General features: G+C 46.3%; 5 protein-coding genes across 5 annotated transcripts; all 5 read right to left on the bottom strand.

Moving 5' to 3' along the window:
* Positions 1-702: 702 nt before the first annotated feature.
* F5147DRAFT_777979 (uncharacterized protein) lies at positions 703-1,683 on the bottom strand (the record flags this gene model as incomplete). The annotated part of the gene is made up of 4 exons (XM_041442065.1): positions 703-779; positions 844-1,192; positions 1,246-1,536; positions 1,588-1,683. 4 exons carry the CDS (start codon positions 1,681-1,683, stop codon positions 703-705), a joined length of 813 nt encoding a protein of 270 aa, XP_041288555.1.
* Positions 1,684-2,003: 320 nt separating this feature from the next.
* On the bottom strand, positions 2,004-3,146 carry F5147DRAFT_777978 (uncharacterized protein; the record flags this gene model as incomplete). Its single annotated transcript, XM_041442064.1, has 3 exons — positions 2,004-2,516; positions 2,561-2,622; positions 2,687-3,146. 3 exons carry the CDS (start codon positions 3,144-3,146, stop codon positions 2,004-2,006), a joined length of 1,035 nt encoding a protein of 344 aa, XP_041288554.1.
* Positions 3,147-12,282: 9,136 nt separating this feature from the next.
* Positions 12,283-12,913, bottom strand: F5147DRAFT_777973 (uncharacterized protein; the record flags this gene model as incomplete). The annotated part of the gene is made up of 3 exons (XM_041442063.1): positions 12,283-12,367; positions 12,425-12,608; positions 12,682-12,913. The coding sequence occupies 3 exons, from the start codon at positions 12,911-12,913 to the stop codon at positions 12,283-12,285; spliced, it is 501 nt and encodes a 166-aa protein (XP_041288553.1).
* A 3,961-nt stretch (positions 12,914-16,874) lies between these two features.
* On the bottom strand, positions 16,875-17,078 carry F5147DRAFT_527280 (uncharacterized protein; the record flags this gene model as incomplete). The annotated part of the gene is made up of 1 exon (XM_041430020.1): positions 16,875-17,078. A coding segment is annotated over one exon (204 nt), but the record flags the coding sequence as incomplete, so codon positions are not given.
* A 1,066-nt stretch (positions 17,079-18,144) lies between these two features.
* F5147DRAFT_583522 (uncharacterized protein) lies at positions 18,145-18,732 on the bottom strand (the record flags this gene model as incomplete). Its single annotated transcript, XM_041431730.1, has 1 exon — positions 18,145-18,732. One exon carries the CDS (start codon positions 18,730-18,732, stop codon positions 18,145-18,147), a length of 588 nt encoding a protein of 195 aa, XP_041288551.1.
* Positions 18,733-20,551: the final 1,819 nt, after the last annotated feature.

Raw genomic sequence — 20,551 nt, 5'->3', positions numbered from 1 at the left:
ACATCCACACGACACCACTGGCGCCATCATTTCTGTTGAAGAGCCTCAAGCTTGTTACCAACAAGGTCCATTTGGTATATATATTTGCAAGGGTCTGATTAGGGAGAGAATATATAAGTATATTCTGTGTGAGGTCCATCGTCAGATCATCAAATTCCTCATGATGGACCGCTAAGCTTTTAGCAGGCATATATTGTGAAGATAGTGTTCAAGCTGGCAGAGGACTTAGAGAACACTGAGAATCTTCATGCACTGTGCAGTCTCATGCAAACCATATGTGTGTTTATCTGCCCCCTGTGACGAATTTTTGTTGATGATATTTAAATAATCTGACACATCAGCAAAACCCTGAATTTATCACAGCTGCCATAGCCAATTACAGCATCTTACAGCATCTTACAGCAGTGCAGGCAGCCATAGTGATGTGTAGTGATATATTTATAGTGACTTACAGCATCTTGTAGTGTATTTACAGATGGTACAGTGATACATGATCAAGGTAGTACTACACAGCGCACCACAGCAAGCCGGTCTGCTACTCTGGTACTAGGAAGTCTGAAAAAATTTAAAGTTTATACTACAGCAAACATAGGGTACTGACATCTCTTATCATAGTACTAGTAATTCACAATAAAAACCATCCGAAAGTGAACATGCGAGTAATAGCATTGCGATCATGTACACTTATTACTACTACTACTACTAGTACACACTCTCCGAGTCCAATGTCGCTGCCTCAGATTCAAATGTCGCAGATGGAGTTGTACTTGCAGATCCTGCTGGCAAATAGGAGTAAAAAATGTGTGAGTAGAAGTAGTCAAATAAAAAAATGAGTATTGGTACCTAATGTCCAAGTCAAATCTCCTTCTGGCCTGGTTAAATTATCATCAACCTGACTAGCAGATTCACAACGGCATTTTCGAGGCTTAGAGTCCTCATACAACGTGATGCCACTTTTCCGGACAGAGTGGTGTACAAAGCCAATGTCGATATCAGTGTCTTCCAGCTTCCTCTTGGCTTCTGTAGCCTTAAACTTGTACAGTTTCCTGAGTGCAGCATTCTCCTTGAGAATGCAATCTGCCAGCATCTTCTCTGCGAGGCAAACATTTCGCTGTGCTTGGGTTGCATTTAAGACAAGCTGTGCTTTAAGTTCATTGCTGGAATGGTCGATGTCACTGGAGTCTGTAGATTCCTAAAAAAACACATCATTATTCAGATAGCACATGTCAGTACCTATGAACTCACACTCAGGCTGTCTTTGTGGTCTTCGCAGTCTGACTCCCTCATTATTGGGAATTTCGGTGATGCAGGATTTTTCATGCTGAACCTATAGTTGCCTGGCATGCTAGTCAAGTGATGCAGTAATGCAGGGGATCGGCAGGTTAACAGCGTGCCCATAGCCCTGGGAGTTCCAATTTGAATGTTCTTGGAGCTTAAAACCCCATCCATAGGTAGGGTTTTTTTGTGAGAGATGGACCCAGAAATTGTAGTGGTAGTGTTTTTCCTGGGTCTGGGCGTGCTGGATAACCCAGAGGTCTGAGAATGTGGCAAAATGCTCGCCAAAATCTCTCCATGATTTGCACTTACAAGGGTCTGAGCCTCACATGAGCAGATTAGAGGGCTTGGAGGAGCCTTGCTGCCCTTAACAGATGTGGATGTCGCAGGTCGGATGCTAGAAGACATTAACTGTAGTTGTACAAATTCAAGAAGTGTTATCACAGGCACCCGTGATTGACAACTCCAAGTCAACCGTGATGTGACATTCAACAGAGCACAATACAAGTATAAGTAGTACCTATGTGATACTACTATAGTCTGATGCGAGAGAATTTGAGACTACAAGTACACAGACAGAGTGCATTGAAAACATGTCAGCATGTAAGCGAGAATGACAGCGATAGTACTAATAGAGCAACAAGCAGCAGCCCAAGTCGTAATGAGATTATTGGAGATAATTGACTTCAAATAGGTAACTGACCTTCGATGATGAATAGTGCTCCAGCTTAGAGCCCTGACTTCCCCTTCCCCTTTCCGTTTGTCTTTGTCTTTGTCTTTGTCTTTGTCGACTTCGACTTCGACTTGGGCTCCTCAGCAGATTGGGTCTTGGCCTTCTTTGCCAAGGGCTTGGGGTGTGCATCAGGCAAGAGCCCAGTGGACGAAATCATTGTGAGGTCAGATGAGGAGGTGCTCAGATCAGATGAGACAGAGGTGGTAGTAGTCTGATAACTGGTGCTCGAGGATTGAGCATTCTCATGCGAGTTCTTACATTTGCTGTATTTATGATGGCACCAATCCAGGTAACAACAGTAGGCTGTAAGGTATATGGTGGAAGAGATTTGATTAACAGCAGCCCCCCAAACAGGCTCGAACATGGGATTGGATTCGCGCACAAGCTGGATTGCAGACACCTCTAAATTCATCCCCTCCATCAAGGAAATAATGTACCCTTTCAATGTGTTGGTGCTGTCCCTCAATATACATTCGATGTCGGACATCTGTACTGTGGGGTAAAGAGTCTGCAGAGCATAAGATTAGAAAAAAAATGATAATGTAAATGTACCCCCTCTGCAAACATGTCTGGATTCTTGCTGTTAAAATCAAAGTGGCCATCCACGCCACCGTCTGAACACAGTGTATCAAACCTTGCTAATGTCGATCCACACATGAGAGTGAATGATGACCGGACCGAACTTCAGACTCTTCTTGATGCGTGTAGGGATGAACTCTTTGTAATCCAAAGTGGGACTCGTATGAAGAGTTTGAGCAGTGATGCTCATCTCCTTGGGCTGTTGCCATGTAGCCTGCTCTTTGAACTCCATGATCAGAGCAAGATCAATGTTGCGATGGCCATTGCATGTGCCACTCAGTTCCTGTACCATGAAGTTATAGTCTGATGAAAGCCCACACTCTCCAACCCATTTGGAGATGGACTTCGGAATTTCAATGTCGTCCACACTGTTGTCCTCTGGTGGTTGTATTGTGACAGCGAGGTATAAATCCAGAATGTTCATCATGTCTTTGTTTTGAATGCAGTGGTTGAGGTGTACAGTAACGTCAATCAGGAGCTTGTTGTATGGAAGGGTATCTGAGTATTTGTTGATGGCCTTGGAGAGGTGGGCAGCTGGTTGTTCATGGATGGGTGTCATATCCCATGTTCTGGACCCGGACCAATCACGCCCTCATCTCCGAACATATCCAGATCACCCCCACCATCTCCAGACATCTGGATCCGACCCGCGTCTATCTTCCGTGCCTTTTTCCCTTTGTATGTTCCTTCTCCAGTTAGTCTATACTCATTTTCCATACCTCAGTTCATTTCATGTTCTCATTTCCGTCTTCATTGACTATTTTCCGATAGACTAGTGTTTGACTTTTCTATACACTCCATCCACAGCCTCGCATAGTTTTGGACTGCACTGACTGATTCTCCGTTAAGTTCTCAGTAGTATATAAACCCTGTAGAATCTTTGTACTTCCTCAGTTCGAATATTATCTTAGACTCTGCTCATTCCCTCCTCCGTCCGACTTGAGTTTCTCCTCTCGTTGTCCTCCGCTAGTCTTAGGATCGACTCCTATAGACTTCTCACCTCTGCCTCTACCTCTGGTAGTCCTCTGCTGTTTCCTTTCTAGCTCAGACATCGTCCAGATTAGTCTTATCCCTCATTCCCGAACGTCCGCCGGAATTCCTGCGCATCGGACATCGGACTCCAGACTCGTCCAACAACCTTTGGAAGTTAGGGGCACATACTCAGGTAAGGGGCGCAGTGCACGAGCTGAAGCCAAGCCCTTCGGATCCGACCCTTGAGCATGTTCTTAACAGTATATTCGAACTCACACCTTACTGAGTATACTTACATTCATGGCACCTACAACCACTCAGACCAACCTCCATGCGGCGGGCTTAGTAACCGCCTGACGTGACTCTACTCCCATAGTTGATGCATTCACTAGCTTCTCACAGCGTCGTGCTAGCGCGCAGGGTGCTGCATCCAGCATCTCTCAACTTATGAATCGTCCGCACCCAGAAACCCCAACTTGCACACCGGCCGGATTCCTACCGGAAAACGAAGATACTCTGGGTGGAGATCTGCCGGATGATGGGGGAGGTGACCCAGATGATGAACCTCCGGAAGACCCGACTGACGATGAAAACAAAGGTTTCGGTCCACAAGACTTGGTCTTCCTCTGCCTTTCTCAGGCAATCAATAACCTGGTGTGTAACAACCGCCGGTCTGCCATCCCTGACGACTCTAAAATCAAAGTCCGAGAACCGGACACCTTTGATGGCACTGAGCTATGGAAGCTCCGGGCATTCTTTGTCCAATGTGAGCTTAACTTCCAAGCTAAGCCAAAGTCTTTCCGCACCGGCTGCACCAAGGTCAACTTCGCGCAGTCATACCTCAAGGGCATGGCTCTTGAATGGTTTGAGCTGGACCTCCTTTCGGATGATCTTGTCAATTGTCTGGAATGGATGGATGACTACTCCGAGTTCATGTTAGAACTCCAAACTAACTTCGGACCTCATGACCCAGTCAGAGATGCAGAAATGCAGTTGGAACAGCTCTATATGTGCGACAGACAGCGCATCAACAAGTATGTTGTAGAGTTCCAATGACTTGCTTCCCAAGTCCGCGGTTGGGGCGACAGAGCTTTGCACCGTCAGTTCTACAACGGACTTCCGGCTCGCATTAAGGACAAAATCAGTTGTCAAGGAAAACCCACCACTCTGTCCCAATACAAAACTCTCGCCCAGACTATCGACACTCGATACTGGGAACGCAAGGGAGAAGTCTCCTGCGAAACCAAACCCTCCACACCCACCCCTCCTACTAAACAATCAGCTCCGACCTCCGACCGGAAAGAATATTCTGGCGGAAGGTCCAGAAATGCCTTGGCTTCCTCCTCCGCCAAACTTCCGGACTTGACGTCCAAGCTCAGAAAAGACGGTAAACTCACCTCCGAGGAGCGCCAGAGGCGCATGGAGAAGAAGCTCTGCCTCTTCTGCAATGGGCCCAGTCACACTGCCCGGGACTGCCTAAAGTCCACTTCCTGTGCGGCCAAAGGTCGTGCTAGCACGGTGACTCTGGAAGCCAAACCGGAGGTCTCGGAAGAAACAAAGAATTAGTCTGCAACCCTCCTGACTCCGTGCGGGACGAGGGTTGCATTGACTCAACCCACGCAATGGAGCTACGTCTCAATGCTGTTTCTCTTTCCGATCTGAACTCACTTATGCCAAATGTTTGCATTTCTACTTTTCCCGATATCTCTCTGTTCCCGGCTCTAGTAGATTGTGGTTCTTCCCATTGTTTTGTAGAAACCAAACTAATCTGAGAAAATAACATTCCAACCTATGCAATCCCTCCACTTCCGCTTCACTTGTTTGATGGTACTTCTAATGCTACGATTACCAAGGCAGTAGATTTACCGATCCATTTTCCGACCAGCGTGGTTACCTCCAAAACATTTTATGTTACTCCGTTGGACTCATCCTGTTCCATCATTCTAGGATATAGCTGGCTCACCCGACACAATCTGTTGATTGACTGGGTAAAGGGCAGCATCGATTTCCGTCTGATTCCTCATGGAGTGTCTTCACCCCCTCCGACCTCATTTCCGCCGGCTCCGGCGGAAACCCCTTCCACAACTCTGCCAAGTTCCTCCGCTGATAGCACCATTCCCAATATTTCCCTAATCAATGCAGTTGCCTTTTGCTGGGCCTGCAAATTAGAGGGATCGGTCCAGTTCAGTATTTTCATCCAACCCACCGGTGTCAATCTCCGCTCCACTACACTCTCCTCCAAACCTCCGAACCTATCTGGAATCCCTTCAGAATATCACAAGTACGCGGATGTCTTTGATAAAAGCAAAGCCGGACAGCTCCCTCCCCATCGTCCCTATGATCTTAAGATCGATTTGGAGGAAGGAGCAGCTCCGCCCCTTGGCACCATCTATTCCCTTTCTCCGGTCGAGCTTGCAGCTCTCCGCAAATTCCTTGATGAGAATATTGTGACCGGACTTCTCCATTCCTCATCCTCTCCGCACAGAGCCCCTGTCCTGTTCGTCAAAAAGAATGACAGCTCCCTACGTCTCTGTGTAGATTTCCGAGGCCTCAATAAAATCACAAAAAAAGACCGCTTCCCCTCATTTCCGACCTTCTTGATTCTCCGAGCCACACTAAAGTTTACACTAAAATTGACCTCCGGTCTGCTTACCATCTAGTCTGGATGGTGGAAGGAGACGAGTGGAAAACTGCTTTCCGAACACGCTACAGCTCGTATGAATGGTTGGTTATGCCCGAGGGTCTCACCAATGCTCCGGTGGCTTTCCAGCGTTTTGTCAATACCATCTTCGCGGATATGCTTGACATATGTGTTATTGTGTACCTCGACAACATCCTCATTTATTCCGCAGACCTTGCATCCCATAAACAACATGTCCTTGAAGTCCTCTGATGCCTCCGGAAGCATCGGCTATATGCTAAACCGGAGAAGTGTTAATTCCATTCCGACTCCATAGAATACCTCAGCTACCTCCTATCTCCAGCCGGCCTTACCATGTCTTCGGACAAAGTCCAGACTATCTGTGACTGGCCGGAACCCCAGAAAATTAAGGATATCCAATTGTTCCTCAGGTTCGCCAATTTCTATTGTTGCTTCATTTTCAACTACTCGGACATTGTAGTTCTGCTTACGCGGCTCACTTGCAAAAATGCTCCCTGAAATTTCTCCGAGGATTGCCGGAAATCTTTTGAAACTCTCAAGAAAGCCTTCACTACTGCTCCGGTGCTTACACACTGGATGCCGGATGTTCCTATTGTTGTGTTACGACAAACGGTCGTGTGCGACTAGGATGATCTAAACAGCGACAACCACGACAGTGGTACCAAGTGCTGAGAGTCGTCAGCCTTTACAGACAAGCAAAGGTTGCGTACTCGAACGTAGCTCGTGGTGGTTAACGAGGGGTTACGCTGAGATGATAGCGGTTTACAGACAGTGAGAGGCGTCACTGAAGGTACGAGTCGATGTCAAGCAGGTAGCTTTAGCAGGACAAGGAGTTCTGGGGTAAACCTAGTAAGATTAAAGTAAGGAACATCTACTTTAATCTTCGACCTTATATAAGGCTACTCTATCGTGTCTAAGCTCAGTCTAAAGCTGGGTTCTAATATGCTTATCTACATGAGTCAGAGATAGCGTCCATGAGGCGGGCTTCTATCATAGATAGCGTCCATGCGGTACGCTTCCATCAGAGATAGGATCCACGTGGTATCCTTCTATCAGTACATGAGGCAACACGAGGCTTGCCTTCTATCTTGATAACATAAATAGGTCTTCTAGACCTATGTCGTCATGTCATGTCACGTGCGGTCCAGACCGCTTATCTAAGCCGGCAGTTGCCGCTTATCGTCTATCATCATCTATCGTCATCTATCGTCATAGGGCTGGTGAGACCCTATATCGTCTATAGCCGTGCGGTGGCAGAGGGCTGTCTGCTGGCGGGGGACTCGTGCCATGTTACTGTAACATGTTGTTGAGACAGATGCTTCTGATTACGCTATTGCCGGAATACTTTCTATTGTATGCCCGGATCAGGAGCTCTGCCCAGTTGCCTTTTACTCCCAAACCCTTTCGGCTCCGGAACTCAACTATGACACTCATGATAAGGAACTTTTAGCCATCTACGAAGCTTTCCGGTCCTGGTGGCACTACCTTGAAGGCTCTGCCGAGCCAATAGACGTTGTCACAGACCACAAAAACCTTGAGTACTTTGCTACCACAAAACTCCTCACCTGCCGACAGGCCGGCTGGTTGGAATACCTACATCAGTTTAACCTCATTATCCGTTTCCGACCCAGAAAACTCGGAGCAAAGCCCGACTGCCTGACTAGACGTTGGGACGTCTACCCCAAAGAGGGGGATAAGGACTACGCTCAAGTTAATCCACACAACCTTTGGCCAATATTTACCACAGAACAGCTCGCTTCGTCCCTCCAGGCATCACACCTAGCAATTCCGGTGCTCCGGGCAGCTGTACTAATGGATGTTGAGCAACTTCATAAGGACATTCTGTCCGCCCTCCCCAATAACCCTATTGCTTCCAGTCATCTTCCGGATCTGTTGGACCCGAGATGGACAGTGGACAAAAGTGGTTTCCTCTGTTGTGACAACTGTATATACGTTCCAGAATCCAATGACCTCTGTCTCCAAGTACTCCGGAATACACACGACCACCCCCTATCCGGACATTTTGGTCAGAACCGGACCCTGGAAATTATCCGTTGGGAATATACTTGGCCCAGAATCCGTGCATATGTCAAAGACTATGTTAAGTCTTGTACAACCTGCACCCGAGCCAAAGTTCCAAGGCACAAACCATACAGATTGTTAAAACAACTTCCCATCCCCGAGAAGCCATGGAATTCTATATCCATGGACTTCATCGAACAACTCCCTGATTCCTCCGGATTCACCGCCATCCTGGTAGTCATAGATCGACTATCCAAGCAATCCATATTCATCCCAACCTACAACACCATCACCTCTCTGGACCTCGCCTGGTTATTCCTCCTCCATGTGTTTTCCAAGCATGGAGTTCCGTCCCATGTTACTTCCGATCGCGGTATGGAATTCGTTTCTCACTTCTTCTGGTCGCTCAGAAAAGCATTAGATATGATCCTCCATTTCACCTCCAGATATCATCCAGAAGGTGACAGACAAACCGAGCGAGCTAACCAAACCCTAGAACAATACCTCTGGATCTACTGCAACTATCAGCAGGATAATTGGTCGGAACTGTTACCCTTGGCCGAGTTTGCTTACAACAACGCTCCGAGTGCTACCACCAGAGTTTCACCATTCTTCGCCAATGAGGGTTATCACCTGAACATTTCCATACATCCGGAGCGTGATCTCTCCTCCACCCATGCCTGGGATTATGCTATAGATCTAGATGAGCTTCACCAATTCCTCCGAGAGGAAATGTCCCCTGCCCAAGAACGATATCAGGGACCCGCGGATGCTAGATGGAAACCTGCTCCGGACTTTAAAGTCAGAGATCAAGTCTTCATCAAAGCAAAATATTTCCGCTCAACCCGACCATCGAAAAAGCTCTTGGAAAAGAATCTCGGTCCATTCAACATCATCACTTGTCCTGGCACTCATTCCTTCACAATCCATCTTCTGGACACTATGCAATCTGTGCACCCTGTATTCCATGTCTCTCAGTTAGAACCCGCAACTCCGAACACCATTCCTAATCACATCCAACCTCCTCCGCCTCTGGTATTAGTCGATGGAGAACCAGAATATGAAATCTCCGAAGTTCTGGACTCAAAGATTGACTGCCGGAGATGTCATTGCCAACTACTATACTTAGTACATTGGGCCAGATATGAGGGAACAGACGAAGAAACTTCCTGGATACTCGCAACCGAACTCGGAAATGCGCCGGAACTTCTATCGGATTTCCACTCGGCATATCCGGATAAGCCAGGACCAACTTCTAACAAGTAGTAAAAAAAGGACATGCATATACGTACATTATTTAGGTGTCTGACATCCAGACTTCGGATCCGACAACCTAAGAGTCCATCTCCATGTCTCCGCCGGATCCGCTGGCCTCCTTTTCCGCCTCCTCCCCATTTTCCTCCTCCAGAGCATCCTCCACATGCATCCGGAAACCGTTCCTCAGACTCTCCATGAAGAGAGCCTGAAACACCCTCTGCTCCTCCATGAACCAGAGCATTGTCTCACTCACCTGGTCCATCACAGCCCTACTTCCCTCCACCACTGCAATACCCCTCTCCATCAGCCCATTGGTCTGGGCCAGTTCCGCCACAATATTGTTGGTGGCTGCGACCCAGGCCTGGTCATTGTACTCTGCCCAGTCTTGCTCCTCCCCAATGATTGTCCGGGGACTGGAGATTATCTCCACGTTGTCGTCAATGTCCTCCGGACTGCGCTGACGTCTTTTGCCCTTGCCCTTCGGGGATGGTGTAGAGATACAACAATTGCCAGACACTACATGAAGTAAGTGTTTAGCAATATAAAATGTTGTGGTCATGCACAGCCTAGTCTGCTTTACTTGCAAGACAAGTGCGTTCGACCCGAGGGGTTAGCTATTGGATTGGTCTGTGGTCAGTGAAATGATAAAACGGTCAAAAGTCCGAGTGCGGGAAACAAAGTCCGAAGGTATATCTACGATGTCCGACGCCAAAGCGTCGGGTCCGATGTTTTCAGGTTTTGGGTTAGCGGGTTTTGGGTTCGGGTTTAGCGGGTTAGTGGGAATGGCAATAGCAAATGTCGGGAAAGCGAGCGGTATGTGGATATATGATAACGACGGGTATTTCGGATAGAAAGAGCGGTAATATTCGCAATGTCAACTAAGAACTACGAAATATCGGGTTTGACCACTAAGTATCGGGAAACAGCTCCCTACTACTTGGATAATGAAAATACTTGTAGTCAGTCCAATATATATATAAGTACGTAGAAATCCGGAAGGCCGTAGGCGAAAGTAGCGGCCGACGATTTCGGGTCCGAAGTACATGTAAATAAATACGAGGCGCTGTGGATGACGGGAAAACATGTAATAGCGCTGGCTACGATGTGAGTAATGTGTGAAATAATCAACTACACACCTAGTGGGGCTAGCAAGACAGGACGGGACATGGATAGGACAAGTGCGCGGGAAAAATATCGGGTCCGATGCGGCCGAAACGTCGGGTCCGCTAGTCAAAGCGTCGGGTTTGTGTCGAGTTGTGCGGGTTACATCGGATAGTGACGGGCATTTGAACGTATATCAGGAAATCAGTGAATACGAGCCTAGCGCGAGCTCGAGTGCTACAACGGAGATCCCTCCGGACGCGCGCGTTTCTTGCCTTTGCCTTTGCTGGCCGGCACCTTGACAGGTGGATTTCCGCCGACGCACTTCTCCTTGGACGTGTGGCACTGGTTGCAAGTCTGGATCTTTTGGAATCATCAGTAATCATCCGGATCTGGACAAAACAGAAAACTCACCCTAGGCATCTTAGACGCTACTGCCCAGGTGCAAATCTTGCGTCTGTTGACACATATCTCACACGTGACCTCCGGATCCGCCGGACCGGAGGACTAACATTTTGTGAAACTCCGGAAAAACACAAACACCTCATCTGACTCACCTCCGACGTGTTGCCCATCCTAACCTTTGCCAAATGCTCTTGCTCGCGCTCAGCCAACCTTTTCCGAGTCTCCTCAATATCCTTCCGCTTCTGTTCCTCCATCCGTTTCCGCTCCTCTTCCACCTCCTTGCACTTGTGCTCCTCTTCCTCTGCCTCTCTCTGAGTGTCCGCCTCGAGTCGCACGATTTTGGCCACCATTTCTGCCTGCCTCTCTTGGAGGTGTTGCCGGGTGGACTTCATGTTGCCGGAAGTGGAGTTAGACATGTTAAGCAGTAATAGGAGTTAAGGGGAAAGTTTTAGACGTCTCATGGGTGCCCCGGCCTACTTATATGTCCAGTTCTATTTTTACGAGCTCCGCCCATCATCCTGCATTCATAGAAGTCCGGTCCAGACTTCCGGATCAGAAGCCTTGTGGGCTCAGCCCCAAGGGGGGGATACTGTCATATCGCGTGTTCCGGACCAATCACGCCCTCATCTCCAAACATATCCAGATCACCCCCACCATCTCCGGACATCTGGACATCTGGATCCGACCCGCATCTATCTTCCGTGCCTTTTTCCCTTTGTATGTTCCTTCTCCAGTTAGTCTATACTCATTTTCCGTACCTCAGTTTATTTCTGCCTTTATTTTCCTATGTTCTCATTTCCGTCTTCATTGACTATTTTCCGATAGACTAGTGTTTGACTTTTCTATACACTCCATCCACAGCCTCGCATAGTTTTGGACTGCGCTGACTGATTCTCCGTTAAGTCCTCAGTAGTATATAAACCCTGTAGAATCTTTGTACTTCCTCAGTTCGAATATTATCTTAGACTCTGCTCATTCCCTCCTCCGTCCGACTTGAGTTTCTCCTCTCATTGTCCTCCGCTAGTCTTAGGATCGACTCCTATAGACTTCTCACCTCTGCCTCTACCTCTGGTAGTCCTCCGCTATTTCCTTTCTAGCTCGGACATCTTCTGGATTAGTCTTATCCCTCGTTCCCGAATGTCTGCCAGAATTCCCACGCATCGGACATCGGACTCCGGACTCGTCCGACAACCTTTGGACATTGTCCAACAACCTTTGGAAGTTAGGGGCACATACTCGGGTAAGGGGCGCAGTGCACGAGCTGAAGCCAAGCCCTTCAGATCCGACCCTTGAGCACGTTCTTAACAATGGGGAGGGGAGGCATGATCTGAAGTTCTTGGGTGTCCTCAAAATAGGTGAATCTATTTTTAAAAAAAGATCAGTAGTGTAAGTATCAGACAGCTGATGATAGTGTGTACTTTGCTTGAACTTCAAAATCTCTCTCTTCAGATGTAAATGCTAATACTGCTGTGTACTCTGCAGGTGTGATACCAATGATGACCTTGAAGGGTGTCAGGTATCGCTCAATGACAATGACAAAGCGACCTATGATAGTATTTGATTGAGGATTTTGTAGAGCTTCAAGAATGACTGCACAGTGCTCTGTAAGATGATCAAGATGATGGATGGTCAAGAAGAAGTTTGGAATCAGATAAGCAATCTGAGAAATACTAACCTAAGCTTAGGCTGGCTTGATTATCATCTGTAAGGTTGAGTCTTGCTTGTATTGCTGCTTTGAGGTCTGCAAGCACTTGTTTTTCTGGAAGTTGTCTTTCCATTGGAGATGTGATAGTAGGTTTTGCTGGTTTCTGAAGTTGTTGTTGTAAACATTGTTTTGCAGGGGGAATGAAGGTACTGGTAGTATTGGAAGATGATGTTGGGAGCCAGCCCTTGGATTCAGAACTCATATTGAGCTTAGAATACATGACTGGAAGTGTCATAATAGTAGTCAGAGGCATCAAGAGGGGATGAGGCTGTCAATGTGCCACAGCCCAGTTGAGAGCCCAACCAATGCCATTTTAGTCAGCTGAAAAACCATGTGCTGCATCATGACGGGTAGTGCTCCACAGCGCTGTACAGTGCTGCCCAGCGTGTCCTGGTACTGCATAGGCTGATTGTGATGTGCAGTGTTATACAGCAACACACAGCAACACATATTATTAGATATCTACCAGTAGTATTCAAAATTCTAGTACAAAACTACTACAAGTTCGAGATAGCATAGTAAAATTCCTTGTCAATAAATTTATTCAAGAAGAATACTTGTGCAGAGTGAGCACTATTTTCTGCTGTCAGATGGGGATCAGCAACAGGACCAAAGCGGGGGACAATGTGAGCAAAAGAACGTAGTTGATCTAGCGGGAGGATGTCACCAAATGGAGCCCCTGCTGATCACATTGCGCAATTCAAAATGTGCATCTGCATTGTGTGTTCCAACAAGCTTCCACGTCACTGAGGTATGACATCCAGGCATTGAACATAAGTCAGGAAGCGTGCAGCCCAAGGGGTGGTCTTTCCTCACAGAGGAAGTGGTTGCATGACAAGGTGCACTTTGACAACAGTGTGACCTGCACGTTGCTTGGACATCAGGCATAACACACAAGTGGATATTTGAAACACACCTTTAAGCCCACTAGTGGGCCATTGATTAAGCTTGGTGTCATCAACAGTGAATATTGCAGCGTCATAGCGACCATACTTCCCAGTTGCGCTCGGAGGAGATACATTCACTGTGAGAGCAGGATTCAATTGACCATGGCATGATGCCTGCTGTATACATACTTTGAACCAGACCCTGAGGTCATCAAATAGCAGAGGTGCATCAGGCTGTGCACGGTGTAGCACTCGAGCTCGCGCTGAGCATGTACTGTATTCAGCTATTTTCTGATGCATGTCAAATGCCCATCGCACACGAATCACTTCCCAATGTTATCCGACACTCATCCGCTCAATCCGATGCTAACCTGCTGTAAAGAGTTGATTCTGTGTGGGCTCTACAAAGTGTTACCTTCAGAACTCAATGTGCGAGTGTAATGCTTGTCCCAAAGAGACTGCCTATAGAAATACTCCTTGATATAATGCAAGGGATATCTTGTTAAGATTGAGGATGAGAGAAAGGAAAGTTACCAAGAGTACACTCGATGTTCCGAGAATGTGTCCGAAGTACCAAAGTACTCGTCTGAAGTGGTCCGAAGTGGTCCGAAGGTGGTCCGACATCAAGAAACGAAGGTCTGAGGTTGCACGAAACATCCGAAGAGCTTCCAGCAAACAGTGAAGGTTCCGAGAGAAGAACGGCAGGTATGTTGAAGTATAAGACTTGTGAAGTATGACTAGGCAAAGTCTATCGAAAGAACTTAGAGACAGCGAGATGCGAAATGGCAGCGGTCAAGCCGAACAATTGTTCCAAATGAACAAAATATCGATTGTGCGAGGTACGACTATCCGAAAGTGACTCTACTAACTATGACTCATAGCAGGGAAAGTGAAGTGAAGTGCGAGTAGCTAGCGAGGCAGATTTTATCCTACAACGTGAACATCTGGAAACTGCATAGGCAAAAACAGTAGTGAGATAAGCCATCTGAAATGTAATAAGACTCGAGGCGAGCCGCTACAGAGATATGCATGTAATAGAGCACAAGGTGTGCTGCTATACATATAACCAATGGTTTTTGACAGGCCGACAACATATGTGCCCCTAAGACATAATCAATAACGGATAAACAAGTGAAAAATGCACCAGCAAAGTCAAACGACACAGATGGGACATGGTACAGAGGATCGGAACTGTATACAGGCCTCGGAAATGGACGGACGACCTTTGGACAACTTGGACGAAGGCACAGAACTCTCGGAAGGTAAATGGAGTGTTGAGGAATATGTATGTGGGATACCTATGAGATTGGCAGGATACGAGCCCAACGCCGATCTGAGTGCTACACCGCCCTCAAAACTGTTCATGTTAAGAGTTCTGCCTCAGAGGTATTAAGTTAGCTACACCTATACTGCAGGGTATTGAAAATGTTTTCTCTGGTTAACAAAGAAAACATTTTCAATACCCTATAGTGTAGGTGTAGCTAACTTACCTCTGAGGCAGAACTCTTAACATGAACAGTTTTGAGGGCAGGCTGGCCAAGCAGCCCAAGGAAAGTAATTGTGTTAACAAAGAAAACATTTAATTACCCTACAGTACTAGGTGTAGCTAACTTGTGCTGAGGCAGAACTCTTAACACCAACAGTTTTGAGGGCACACTGGCACCCTCTAAGCAGCTCAAGGAAAGTAATTGTGTTAACAAAGAAAATATATTCAATACCCTACAGTACTATAGTCCTAAGTGTAGCTAACTCGTTCTGAGGTTTGGGAAGGCAATTGCACTAACAAAGAAAACATGGTACATGAGGGGCGGAGATTAGTATCACAATTTCTGGCTGGCTCCATCACTTGACCTCTTCCAGACAGACAGATTCTGTCCTGTCTTCTCTAACTTCTTTAATGTCTGCTCATTTTGGCACAAGATCATCTCATCAAGAAAGAAGTCAAATTTTGCAGGCTTCATCCCTCACGTGATGGGATTGAAGTTACTGAACCATGAATCGTTTGCTCGCAAGCTGATGAATTGAAGTACCACTCGCCAGTATCAGTTTTCAGCTCCGGGAAAGCAGCAGGGTTGCAGTTCTCCTGACAGAACACATCCTGCTTTGAATGCTTGCACTCAAAGTGAAAAACATCGACAGAAAGCCCAATGTCTTGAAAGAATGGATCGTCCTTGATGTGGAGCGCAAGTCAGCAGTTGTTGTCGAAGAATACATGTGTGGGGCGTGTCTCTGGATCTTGAAACATGTGGCAAATAAATTCCTAGTAGTCAGAATCAGTAATAGAGGCAGGAGGCAGGAAGAGGGGTACTCATGGCCACACTTCCAACTCCCTCAGCATTATGCATAGTCTCGCGTGCGTGAATTATCCCACAAGGTGCAACTATTAATTCTTCACAGTGAGTATAGTTTCGCATAAACTGAGTGTGGAGCCTCTTCTTCTTTCCTGATTTCTTTTCAACATCATACACCTCCTCACCAATGGCTTGTGTAGCATCAGCCTCATCACCTTCCTCGTCTTTAGCCCTGATCTGCACATTTGCAAGGCAGCCATGAATGGCGCGTGAGTGCTCAAGGTGCTTGTGCAGTTGAAAGCGCGATTTCCCTCTCAGAGTATGCAGTGCTTCGGATTCCTGGTGCGCGAGGATGTCACAAGTGAGGCCACCTGACAGCACAGGTTGTGTACAGCCTTTGATCATGCATTGGTTAAGATGTGCGGAATGGACATGGCAAAACCTGTTGTGTGGACTATGAAGATGGACCCAACAGTTTGGAATAGAGCAGCATGGTCAGCTGACAACAACACCATCCACAACAATCACAGACACCAATGTACCTTACTCATGATTAGCACGGGAAAAGGAAAACACACAAGACTCACTAATATTCTCCTCACCACTAATGATCTGAGTACACTCGCTACAAAAGTGTCTGCGGGCGAGTGGTTGATTAGTATATGAGCGCATGCGCCGGTTTCAATCTAACATTGCCTCAACAAAGTGCTCACTCTGATTGAGGCACTGATTGACTTCGAGGACACACTGACATTGATGGCAATCTTTGAGTAGGCTACAGATGACAAAAGCATTCCATATGTGGTCCATAGTGACCTCTTTCGTGAACCATTTCATGTCGGGAAACTTCGTAGACTCTGCATTAGCCATGCATTTAGTATTGCACAAACAACACAATGTGTAGGTGAAACATACTAAATCTGTATGGGTGTCCATGCACTTTGAATAAATCCTTGATCTTATCATAGACGGTGAAGTGGCCTGTCCAAATATTATTCTTGAGGGCGCTCCAACACATCCTAAGAGATTCCAATGACAGCACACAAGCCTTACTCAGGAATGTGACAATACTTGGAGGAAGGAACATCAGAGGTTCATGGACATCATACGTGGCTGGCTGTGTGAGGATAATGTCATTCTTCAAGCTTGTTGCCAATGAAGCAAAGGTAAATATGGCTTCTAAAGTAAGGTCAGGAATGCTGCCAAGAAGCTCAGCAGCACTTTTCAGTGTGATCATGACCTGGCATTGATGCAGACAATGCAGACAGAAAGGACAGGTGGAACAGGACAGACAGGACAGACAGGACAGACAGGACAGACAGGACAGACAGAACAGGATGGACAGAACGGACAGGATGGATGGGACTTTCCAACTTTCAGGTTCCCTTGCCGCATCGGACGCGCATTCCTGCGTTTCAGATACCTCAGAAATGCATTAGGAAGGTCCCTTGTCTATCCATAGTCCATCCAAACCCTATTGGTATGTGAATTTCCTTACCTTGAGGCTTGTAAAATGTGTTGCAGCCTTATTACATGTCCTTACATATTTCCTATATTTCCTATCCCTTCCTTCTCTGAGTGAGAGTCTAGACAGTATAAGTTGACTATTACTTGGGACTACTTACTACACTTCCCTTGTACTGGATACCTCTCCCTATAGGTTTACCTTTGAAGTAGTCCCTTGTAGTGTGCACTTTTTAGCCCCTATTAGGTCCCTATACCTCTCTATACCTAGACTTTCCTTACCTTGCAATATACCTTTGCCCTCACTCTTTCCGAACTTCATTCCTTGACATTCCCTATACCTTGTCCACACTTTCCCGCGCTTCAGATAGCCTTGGATACATTCCTGCACCTCATGCATACCTTTGTCTGCTATTTTCCCACGCTTGGTACACTCTTGGGTCACACACATCCATCATCGTTCTAGTAGCAATTCCCTTTAGGGTCGAACATATCTGTTTAGACATAGCAGCTAGGCATTAGCTTGACCCAACCTTTTCTTGCCACCCAGCAAGATTGTTGTTTCCACACCGCCATCCTTCCCTCTCCAGGCACCTGCATCAACAATGCCCTGTTTATGTTCATGGAAGAGTCGAAGACAGTTATCCAACTCCATTAGTATTTCATCGGAAAATTGCGGAGCTTGGGGCAAGATATCTGAATTCAAGAAGGGTCCAGATGGCCATTATGAATTGGGTGGGAGCAGCACCAGCAATAATGCCAATAATATAACACTGGATGTTGTGATGGTCTCAACCTGAAGTCTGCTTCAAATTGGAGATCCCTTTTTTAAAAGTACAATACCCAGTCCACATCTGAAGTAAGGAAAAGAAAAAGTCGATCTCTTTGGCACTGACTACATCAATACACCAGGCACAGTCATGGTCAAAGAACATTTTGTGAAAATGATGGAGTGACTCTGGCATCAGGAAAGGAGAAGGATCCACGGTGACCCAATCCATCCAGAATGGTTGTTGGACACTGTTTAAGTGATATTGCTTGCACTCCTCAAAAAGTGCCATGAGGTCAGATGGGGAGACAGAGGTGACAACTTTTCGAATATTAGCAAGCGTAGATGAGCCTTTACGAAGAGGGTGACAGTCTGGATCCCCAAAGTTGGTACATGTAGCCATAGTGTTGGGTGATGCATTCATGGTTATGCATGTGATGACGAGCTCCTCTGGAGTATCAGCTACATATGCAACAAGGGGCGTAAAACAATATCCACTGAACCCCACTGGATCACTCATCATGATGCCCAGGTGTGCAGCTTGCTTCAACAGTTCAATCACAATGTCAATGCATTGATGAAGTAACCAGAACACCAGAACACCATGCATGTGTTTAACCCTATGGATAAACTTTGCATCAGGAAGTAGAGCAAGAGGGATATACATCAGGAAATCAACCCGAAATTGATATGACCAGATACAATTGGTAATCAAAACACATTATTACACACCTCGTTTTAGTCTTGGATATCTTTATCACAGTGTCACACATAGATGAGATATGATATGACTATGCCAGACAAATATCACCTTGATGTGCATCTTGTTACAGGCATCCATAACACCTACAGGAGCCCCAGCTCTGCCTACACCTGCCCCCGCTCTGCTAGACTCCCCGCGTGGCGGTGCGCCGCCCGCACCTAGAAAGATAGCGGTCTGGACCGCTGTGACCCCGCCCCTGGCGCTATGACCCGCCCCTGGCCTAGACGGCCTTGTACCTGATCCATGGAGGCTGTACGCCTCATGGTCACCCTAGATCAGCGCATGCATACCGCATGTCGCTTCATGAAGATCCAGAGCGCTCTTGGCGCTTCCTGTACCTATGCGCAGCTGCCCTTGGTGCAGCATGCTTGATCAGAGGTTAAGCCTCATGTATCTTATCTGAACCTCATGTCTGGCTATCATAGATTTACGATATACTATTGATTACAGACTGAGCTAGAATACTTGTAGTACTTCCCTATAAGTAGACACAGATTATTGTACTTAGACTTTACTTTAATCTACTAGGTTCATCCCCAGAACTTGCTCAACTAAGCCTACCAGCTTCCTTGTGTGAGACCGCACTTCTAAGTCGCTCCCATACGACTTAGCACGTATCCGCTAGCCCTGCATCTCGACGAGCGCCGCCTTACCGAGATCGCCGGAGGAACCCTTGATGTTCCGTCAAGCTGAGAACCACCCTCAGCTTCAGTAGACTCACTCGAGTCGTCGCTGAGAAGACCTATCCTAGTTCGCACACGCCGACCGACGGTCAGCGTAACACATCTTGGCAGCAGACAACAGTGTGATCACTGGGCTGTCCATGCGCTGTAATTCAATGGCTATGGATAATCATATTTCAGTAGACTTATAAAAATTGGTAATCAAAACACATTATGGTTTGGCACTACAAATTTTTGTTGTGGTGTTACACATAGATGAAACAAGATAAGAATATACAAGAGAAATATCACCTTGATGTGTGCTTTGGAAGCAGACAACACTATGGTCACTAGACTGTCCATACACTGTAATTGAATGGCTACAGATAATCATATTTTCAGTATCCTTATAAAAATTGGCAATCAAAACACATCATGGTTTGGCCTTACATATTTTTGCTATGGTGTCACACATAGATGAAACAAGATATGACTATACCAGAGAAATACCACCTTGATGGGCATCTTGGAAGCAGCTAACAGTATGATAACTGGGCTGTCCATGCACTGTAATTAAATAGCTGCAGATAATCACATTTCCAGTAGACTGATAATGTGTTGTAACATTTTTTAAATAATAGGATAGGTCTTATCTAGATTACTACTCATTGGCTTTGACACACTTCATTATATGTCCAGATGTAGAATTAGATAATATTATCATGTTGTCACAAATTTATGAAAGAAGATAAGGGGACAACATTATGACAATTGGATGTCCCATACATTGTAACTAGCTGGCCTCAAAACACATGATTATATGGAAATTCAAATTTGATATGTATCTTATAGGAAGATAACAGTGTGACAAATGAACCTACCATATATTGCAATTGGCTACATGCAGACCATCAAAATTTCCACCGAAATATAATCCATTTTTCATTTTTACAAGTAGCAGTACATAGTAGTCAGAATGATGAATAACCATCATAATGACAAAG

Source organism: Suillus discolor (assembly GCF_016758755.1).
Source record: "Suillus discolor strain FC423 chromosome Unknown F5147scaffold_65, whole genome shotgun sequence".
NCBI classification, from domain to species: Eukaryota; Fungi; Basidiomycota; class Agaricomycetes; order Boletales; family Suillaceae; genus Suillus; species Suillus discolor.
This window is presented reverse-complemented; position numbering and strand designations above follow the sequence as displayed.